General features: G+C 45.1%; 1 protein-coding gene across 5 annotated transcripts; it reads right to left on the bottom strand.

The window, feature by feature from the left end:
* Positions 1–592: 592 nt before the first annotated feature.
* Positions 593–8,620, bottom strand: ASB8 (ankyrin repeat and SOCS box containing 8). 5 transcript variants are annotated; one of them, XM_060166410.1, is made up of 4 exons: positions 8,484–8,620; positions 5,841–6,000; positions 4,275–4,379; positions 593–2,429 (listed from the first exon to the last, which is right to left on the bottom strand). In XM_060166410.1, exons 2-4 carry the CDS (start codon positions 5,967–5,969, stop codon positions 1,797–1,799), a joined length of 867 nt encoding a protein of 288 aa, XP_060022393.1. In that variant the 5' UTR covers positions 5,970–6,000; positions 8,484–8,620; the 3' UTR covers positions 593–1,796. The 5 variants fall into 5 exon arrangements, with proteins under 5 accessions (XP_060022393.1, XP_060022392.1, XP_060022395.1 ...); XM_060166409.1 differs by having other exon boundaries at positions 5,841–6,004; positions 8,484–8,599; XM_060166412.1 differs by lacking the exon at positions 8,484–8,620 and adding an exon at positions 5,362–5,407 and having other exon boundaries at positions 5,841–5,981.
* Between the last annotated feature and the right edge of the window lie 446 nt (positions 8,621–9,066).

Raw genomic sequence — 9,066 nt, 5'->3', positions numbered from 1 at the left:
CCTGCCAATGCAGGGGACATGGGTTCGAGCCCTGGTCCAGGAAGGTACCACATGCCACGGAGCAACTAAGCCCGTGGGCCACAGCTACTGAGCCCGCGTGCCACAACTACTAAAGCCCACGCGCCTAGAGCCCGTGCTCCGCAACAAGAGAAGCCACCGCAATGAGAAGCCTGCGCACCACAATGAAGAGTAGCCCCCGCTCGCCACAACTAGAGAAAGCCCATGCACAGCAACGAAGACCCAACGCAGCCAAAAATAAATAAAATAAAATAATTTATAAAGCAAACAAAAAATGACCGAGAAGTCTTGTCAGAGCCCAGCATTAAAGCAGCCAAATGCTCTTTGTACAGTTCTTTAAGGGGAAGAAAAATTAATATCAAGCACTGTTATCACTGATTCTTCAAAACAGCCAATGCAGGTGGTGGTAACAGCCCCATTTCAGAGATGAGGACACTGAGGCTCACGGTAATTAAATAATGTACAGAAAAGTAGGAACAGTAGAAATTGCCAAACTTGCTTTTAGAACTGTTTATTTCTTTTTTTTTTAAGTGAGCAAAAAACACCAACAGCAAAAGGACAAAAGCGGACAAACTTTTTCAAATTAGCTGTGTCAGCAGTTCATTTTTATTTATAGTTCCCAATCAGTTAAAAAAAAAGTTTTCCACATTTGCATAAGGTCATCTAGGATCAATAACAACTTGATCTAGTTTAGGAACATGAAAAGGGAGAGTACTGTAGACTAAGTATTGTTCACTAAAACAGATCTTTTTTGGGTAGGTGGGTCATCTCTGAGGAAGCTCTTATAATGCTCCTCCCCCACTCCTCAACTCTCCACCCCCTCCACCAATGTCTAGTATAGATCAGTAAAAAGTAAAGTTTCCAAAACACCTGAAAACAAAACAAAACAAAACAAATTCCAAACTCTTAGCAGAGTGAATGAAGAAGACCAGAGAGAAAAGGCAGCCCAGCCCACGTCCTCCTGTGCTACAGCAAACACCTTTGCCTACGGCGCAGGAAGTGCCTATCAAGCCCACTAGAGCAAACTGGCTGTCAGGAGGAGAAAGAACTGCATTAGAAGAAAAGTTCTGAGGACTTTTAGTTCTTAGGACTGCTTAGAACCTCCTATCCCTTCTGCTATATGGAAAGCAGCAAGACCGTCTTTCTAAAATAATATTGCTGAACTACTGTAACCCTTGGGCACACCCATGGAAAAGAAGCAAAGGCTGCCCTTCCCTTCGATGGTGAGAAAGGGGGCCAGTCCCTTCTGAATGCCCCAGGATGATTCTAGGGATATCATCCAGCCCAATTCTGAACCTGCACACCATTTGAGGTTGTAGTATCTTCATTTGGGGGCTGCAATTGTTAGCTGGAATTTTCTTAAACTTCTTCACAGATCAATTAAAATGTTTCTAAGAGGGATTCTTCTGAAAACGTTAATCAGGTCCCCAAAGGAAAACCAAACACATGTTCTATAAATACGCTTCATCTTCCGAGACAAATTTAGTCTCACTGTTGACTTTTTCCCTAAAGGGAGGGTTAGGGAGACCTCTTCCTTTTCAGGGTGCAATATGAAAGGCCAGGTAAGTAAGAAACAGAAACAAAAGTGAGGGACGTTTTTGGTTGCTTGGTTTGGGGAGGGGAGGTGATGTGGAGGTTACTGTTGTGACATGTTGCCTCGAAATAGAAACCACAGAGCAGGAACAACTGCTTTCCCTGTTTTCCAAGACAGAGACAGTGCTGCAGGGCAAAACCTCACCCAGAGTTGCCTGCCTGATGGTGCTCTCGTCTCCTCTGGGCTATTCTACGAGTAACAGATATTCCTTCAGAGAAGCTGGCAGTGGAAGGCCCTTCACCGCATCCGGCAGATACTGGAGTCCCAGGCTCCGGCGCACAGCATAGCGAGAGAGGGTTTTGAGGGTCCCTGGCGCTGAGCACAGAACAGTCAGTTTTTCACATAGCTGCTGGTCTTTGGCCACTTCTCGTGGCATGGTGCCATTTTTCCTTAATTCAAAGTGTCCCACAGCTCTGTGGAGGAGCTCAAAGCAAGAGTCCTCTTTCTCTGTTCCAAGTCCCCTGACTAGCAGAGCCACCAGGCGGGAGATGGGCGTCTGGCCTTTTAGGTTGATGACTCTGACCTCCGCACCATAATCAAGAAGGATGCTGATGCTCTCAAGATTTCCCTTCATGGCAGCCCAGCTGAGCGGGGTGTCATTGTTGTAATCCAGGGCGTTGACAGAGGCCCCGCTCTCCAGGAGGGCGCGCACACACTCGGCATTGTTCTTAAAGGCTGCCCAGTGAAGTGGGGTGTCTCGGTTGCCGTCCAGTGCATTGGGGTTTGCACCATATTCCAACAGGACTTCCACACAAGCCTCATCTTTCTCAGCTGCATAGTGGAGGGCTGTTCGGTTATAACCATCCAGGGCATTCACCTGTAAAGGGGGAGCAACTACATTACAGTGTATAGACGACTGAGAGGACGACAGGCTGGCAAAGACACCTGCCTGTGTCTATCCATTACCTTTGCTATGTAACGTTCTGAACATGAGGGTCAACAAGCAATTCCCAGGGAGTCATGGTGATCAGGATGGAGCTATGACAGGAGCTGAGGAGCAAATAGGAAAACAACTGTCCCCAGACAACCGACACTATGATGTCCACCGATTAGCTGGCCTGCATTATCTAGGGTTTTGCTTCCACGTTCTTATTTACTATTCACTAGGACCTCTACCACAGGGTAAGGGGAAAGAAAGAGAAGATGAAGTCTAAGTCCTCGTAACTACTCTGAAAGATGTTTATTGGAAAGCGGCTTGCATATACTGGCCAGAGAAAAGGTTTTGGATTATTTTACTTATCCTGACTCACTCTGTATCCCGTGGCTAATGGCAACCAGACTGAAAAATAATGAGGTCAAGATTCTGCCCATGTAGCTCTGCTGTGTTCTTTAACCATCCAGAGAAGCTCAGATTGTTCATCCAAGTCATCCCCCTGCAAACATATGCTGTGAGGTCACAAGAGAGCCTGGAGGAAAGCATGTGGAGGAAAGAACACAGATCTTCCAGTGCTGGAAGAGCAGCTGGCTTGCTAAAACTCAGCATCACCTATAATTTTTGAAGGCTACAAAGACTTCAGATCCCAGGTTTAAATAGCAAATTATCTTCTCCCATGAAAGGCACTAAAAAAACCCTGCGATATTTAGCTGAGTTCAACCTTCTACTTAGCTAAAAACTGCCTCCCCCACCGCCCCCTGGGGTAGTTTCACTTTTATCATTGACATTAATCACTGGCTTTCACTTCAGGGTCACTCATAAAAGTTATGGGATAGTTAATGACAAGTAGAGAACAACATGGCGGTGTGGAGGTGAGGATGCTGGGGGCTGCAGCAGGCTTACCGACCAGTGTGTCTGGGGCCTGCACACCAGCTTCATGGCATGTCTGATTCAGATGAGTGCCGCAGCGTGTGCACCTTGAGGATGCCTCAAAAGCTGTTGAAACTGCTGATTTATTTATTTAATAGGCACTTACTTAGTAATTACTACATGCCAGTGCTCTAAACAGTTTACAACCTTATGAAGAAGACACCACTATCATCCTCATTTTACAGATGGGGAAACTGAGGCAAAGAAAGGTTAAGTAACTTGTTCAAGGTCACACAGCTGGAAGTGACAGAGCTGGAATTCAAATTTATGAAGTATGGTTCCAGACTCTGTTCTTTTAATCATTCATTATACTATGCTGCTTTTTGCTAATGCCAATAAAAAGTAATCTATGTTTTTTTATGTTAAGATACATTCGAAAGAAAATAGGAACAAGATATGGTAAGACAGAAAAAAAATCAGTGGGCAGAAAGAGCACAAGTAGCTCAGTCCTGGGGAAGGGGCTGCCTAGTGATCTATTTTCCAGTGACAGAGGTATTAGAAGTGTACATCCAGTAGCAAGTCTCAAGTGGTTTACGTTGGATCAGGGTTGAGGGGCCTGGATAGTCAACAGGCAATGACAGGATTAAATGGAAATATAAACAACCCTAGAAGGAAGGCTGAGAGATTAAGGGGAGATAAAAATTCCCTCTTCCTGGAGTCATGGACAGTGTAAGAAAGAAAGGCAAAGGAATGAAATACTTCGGATGATTCACCATTACATTTTGTTTTAATATTGGCCACGCCAACGTTACCAGGAGCTAGAAGGTGGGAAGAAATGGGAGAAGAGACAAGAAATTGTAGGAAAGGGTGAAGCTCAAGTTTAGTGCATCACTGACGTGACAGCGTTAGAAACCTTACCTCAGCTCCCTTCTCCAGCAGTAATTCCACACAGTCAGCATCGGACACCATGCAGGCACAGTGCAGGGGCTTCAGCGTGCCGTGGGTACAGTTCACATCTGCTCCCTGTGGGCGGAAGGAAAGTTCGATCGGTGTCTTCAGCTCTCGCTCACCACGCAGGACAAGACTCAGAACAAGGTCCGGGGGGAAAAGGGTCCTAACTCTGTACTGTAAACATACTACCAGCCCCAGTTTCTATTCCTATTCATTAAATGATATTATAATGCCAATATCCAAACCAAGAGAATACACTGAAGATGAACGAAAGGAACTGTCGCTCCCTTAGATCAAGTCATTAAGATTCTCCACAAGCTAGACTGCCAGATGGTCATTTGGACATCACTGAGGACATAACCTTATATGTAAAAGCAGTGGAACCTTATCATCAGGCAGGAAGGTTGGAAAAGCAATCAACTTTCTATGGCTACCATGCTCTGAAAAAGTCAGGAAAGGGAGTCTTTCAGCCTGAAGCCAGGAGAACTGGCATGCTCTTTTGCCACCTGACAGATGACCATCACTAATAGTAAGGTCATCTTAATGTTCTCTCTTTGTTTATAAACATCTTCAAAGCAGCCTATTATTATCAGCATTCTCTGCCACCTAGCCCCCCACTGGTACTTCTATTTCAAATCTGGTAAAGAAGACGGAGATACCACAGCAGACCAAAGTCACAGAATGACTCAGCAGCAGAGCTAGAATTAGAACGTGACCAAGTTTCTACTGCTGAGTCTTCTGATACCACTTTTGCCGAGAACAAGCTAATGCTGTATGACTTTTTCTTCTCACAGCTGTGCCACACAACTCTGAAGCAGCTACAGGGCTCTAGGCTTTAAATAAGGACTCTAAAGTTGTTAAAAAGAATGTACAGAAGTAACTATCTGGATGCATTCTCTAGTGACCAAAAAAATTACCCTGTAACTTCTCTTCAACAGGAATAATACACAGAAAAAGGCATCAAAGCCCTTCTAGGATACTAGTCATTCAACAGAATTACTGAATAGTAGTGGTTAGACATCAGATAGTTAAGTTTTCTTAAGTCAAAAATTACCATGCATGTTAGGGGTTGATCTTCTCTGTGGAACTTTAAGTGGTGGCTGTTGGTAAGACAGAAGGCCAGTGATATCTCTCCATGTAATTATTACAAAACACAAGGATTTGAAAGCCGCTTATGCTTTGCTTGCCTCCTTCCTCCCTTAGTACAGCATGTGTTGAAGACTTTGAGCTTGCTGGGTCCCATGTGCACCATATGCAGACGGAGATTTTATAGAGAACAAGGGACTAGGTTTATCTAGAACATAATTCCTGAAGAAAAATATCATAGGCGCAAAGTGAAAGGCAGAAGGGAAGAGAAGCAAAACATAGGCTAAATATATTTTAATGGTCAAGTTAATACATTTTAGAAGACTGTAAAAACTCCCTGTGATCTTGTGCTGAGTCAGAGCTGCAAACCTGTCATCCATTAGCATTCCCCGGGAGCTTTCCCACTTCACCTCCCCAAGGGCTCTCGCATCAACACAGCGCACTCACCCCTCTGATGAGGTCCTCTACATTGTCATGTGGGAAGGAGCGAATGGCAGCGATTGTTCGGATTAAGCGCTCTGAGAGAGAGTATTTGCTCTGAATGCTCTGCATAATATACCACATACTGGAACTCATCAAGGCTCAGAGTACGTTCACATGCTCCAAACTGCCTGAAACAAAGATGTTTTAGGCATACACAGTCTCGCTGAGCACACCTGTCCTTAGTTAGAGGTTCTCTGAGGCCTTCCCACTACTAAAACCAGATTTCAAATAGATCAATGATTCATTCATTAATATCATTTTTTCTTAATCATAAGAAATAGATTATAATAGTTGCTGAAGGAGCTGGGTAAACCTGGATGCAAATGTTCTGACCCTTGAAATCTCAGTTCTACTCTCTGACCTAGCCTAGCACAAGATTTCCCCAAGAGGCTCCAAGCTCCCCATGGAGCTCTGTGTGGTTTAAAGAAGACTAGGCAAGGAAGGGGATTCTTTTAAAGGCTAAAGATGCCACAAAGCATTCTTTTCCTCCTCTGAATTATGTGGTCTTTATTATCAGCACCCCCTTTAGGTTACTTGTTACATGTGGCCTTGCAGTATAGTTATGGTCATATTGTCTTTCCATCTAAACTGTAATCAATTGGAAGGCAAGGTCCTTGTCTTCTACTTTTTTGGCCCATATAAGGCCAGCCACAGAGTCTTACAAAAAGTAGGTACTTAATAAATACTGGTTGATTGACTGACTAAAGGGTATGGGAGTGATTGCTACTTGTGAGAAGAGATGGAACAAATACAAATGACAAGGCATCTGTGAAACAGTTTAAAATGTCTTCAGCAAAGAAAAAAATAGGAAGTTTTTGAGGTAATATTCTAAAATGAGGAAGGAACGCCGAAGTATAATTACTCTGGGGTCATCTATATAAAATTAGAAAAAAAATTCAAAGTTCACACCAATGACATATGCTTGCAGTTGTACGAAAACAAGCACATTTAAGAGTGAAAAATGAATTTAAAAATTGGCCATTTGTGACAACTGTGAAGCAGACTTGAGTTCGGCGTTGGAAGAAGAAAATAATGCAATATACATAAATTCAACTATGATAAGTTTCAGCTGTATAAGAGCCATGTATCAGTTGGGGAACATTTAAGATTACAGCAAAGAAGGTGGAGTATTTCTATGAAAAAGCATATATCAAACTGTAGAGAAAGCATGGTATGCTGTACGGCTCTCTAGGTATAACTGTTTAGGAATCCATGTTCTTATCAAACTATAAGCTCCTTGGCAGTAAATACCGTGTTATTTTTAACAGTGCCTCGCACATGGCAGGTTCTTATGCATATGATGACTACTAAGGGAAAAATCCAAAAATTATTTTGGTCATTTCATACTATGTAATTTTTGCCTTTTGTGAAGGACTATCCCCTTATACATTATGCAATATACTATAAACTCTAATAGTTTCCATTTTGCTAATCAGTAGCCATTTATCTGTTTAAAATATATACAGTATTAATTAATGGAATGCAAGTTAAAAATATTCAATTCATAGGTATCAATGATTCAAATTGGGTATTCTCCCCTACTTTATTAAGAATAAGTAAACTTACACACTTGTTTATATGCCTCCCTGAAATTTTCTAGATAGTTTAGACTTGCATACGTTTTAATCTCTCCAACAGCCACGAAACTCCTCAGAGACAAAGGGTCTGTATCTTACACTTCATTGTTGCAAGGAAAAAGGGGAAAAAGGCATAGCTGCATTTGAGTCAACGATTTCAAGAACGGGGGCAGAAAACAGAGCGTCCAAAGTGGAAGGCTTACACCGAAGTGGTTCTGTTAACCATTTCTGGGTCATGATAATCTGAAAAAACTAGACCCTGCAATCATTTTCGGAGCGCCCTTGGGCTCCAGGCTAAGAACTCCTAACTCAGAATATGACCACTGGTCCTCTGCTGCTGCCGCCTCGAAGCTCGTGCTGAAGAGTGAAACTTCGGGGCACATAGACAACATTCACTGTCAGGGAGGGTCAACGAAATCTAAACTCGACGTATCTCCGGGCAGCAGCCTATGCACGGTTTGACCCCAAGTCTCCCCTTTCCTCTGCTGGTGCTGAAAGTCCTCTCTCTCCCGTTTTCTTTCACTTCGGATCCAGAGACAACCCCAAGGTTTTTTTGTTTTTTTTGTTTTTTTTTTTTATTGCGAAGCTAGAAGCAAAGTAGGAGAGAGGTGACGTTCAAGAGCTCTGGTGCTAGTGAGGCCAGGCTTCCGCCCACCCAGGCGGGCCCCCGCCCCACCGCGCCTGCTTGGGGGAGGAGTCGCGGCAGCTTGGTCTCGCCGAATCAAGGGGGGTGATGGACAACTGCACGAAATGCGAAGACATGTGGTGTCACTTTCCGCACGGGCTCCTCAGAGACCGCAGCAATTCCAGCGGGTCTCCCGGGGCCGGTATTGAAACGGGGTCGCGAAATCTGGCAGGGGAGCCCCTGAGGCGGACCAACCCCTGCCCCGATCTCCCCAAGGCCCGGAACGAGGTCCCAGCCTCGAGGGCTGGCGGACCCCGAGCTGGGAGTGGAGGAAGCGTTACTGGGCGTGGTGCCCCGGATTAGGGAACCAGGCTGCAGACATTTTTGCAGCGGGGTAACACTCACCGAACTGCAGGGCTGACCTGGGTGGTGAAAGCCGCTGTCAAGACGTGACCCGGAAGCAGAAGTTGCCTCCCGGGGGCCCCTCTGTTTACAGGATAGGTGACTAGAACGGGCGCCTGCGCAGCGACCAGTGTTCGAAGGCGGAACGCGCCTGCGCAGGCTTGTGACACCGCCTTGGTCCAACCAAGGCTTAGTTAACCACTTTGCTAACTAGCCCCGCCACAGGGTTTGCGCAGGCGCAATGTAGCGCTGTCGGCTGCTGGCCGGGCGCTGAGTCCGTGGCGGTCGTGGGCAAAGAGCTCACTCCCCGCTGGCTGTTCGACCAACTCCGTGGGGCTGTGCCTGCGTGGAGCAGGCCTGCAATGAGTTCATCCGAGCCCTCCGCTGCCTCCCACTGTCTCCATCTGATACCGGACCTGAACAGCCAATTCCCAGATTATTCCCAAACTCGCGACACCGATGCGGTTCGTTAGGAGAATAAACTGTTAGTAAGAAGTGTCTTTGGCAAATAAAAGAGACTTCCAGCATTTTTCATAACATTGGAACCCATCGATGCACCTCGGAACCCTTCTGGTTATTGTCCACC

This window comes from Lagenorhynchus albirostris, chromosome 11 (assembly GCF_949774975.1).
Source record: "Lagenorhynchus albirostris chromosome 11, mLagAlb1.1, whole genome shotgun sequence".
Lineage (NCBI taxonomy): Eukaryota > Metazoa > Chordata > Mammalia > Artiodactyla > Delphinidae > Lagenorhynchus > Lagenorhynchus albirostris.
Note: the sequence above shows the minus strand (reverse complement) of the source record. Positions and strands in the feature narration are given on the sequence as shown.

Bases quoted from the DNA above. Each gene is read 5' to 3' on its own strand.
- ASB8 (XM_060166410.1), bottom strand. From the start codon at position 5,969: ATGAGTTCCAGTATGTGGTATATTATGCAGAGCATTCAGAGCAAATAC. The intron at 4,380-5,840 runs GTGAGTGCGCTG...TTCCGCCCACAG, and splicing joins TAGAGGACCTCATCAGAGGG to GGAGCAGATGTGAACTGTAC. The intron at 2,430-4,274 runs GTAAGGTTTCTA...CCCCCTTTACAG, and splicing joins TGCTGGAGAAGGGAGCTGAG to GTGAATGCCCTGGATGGTTA.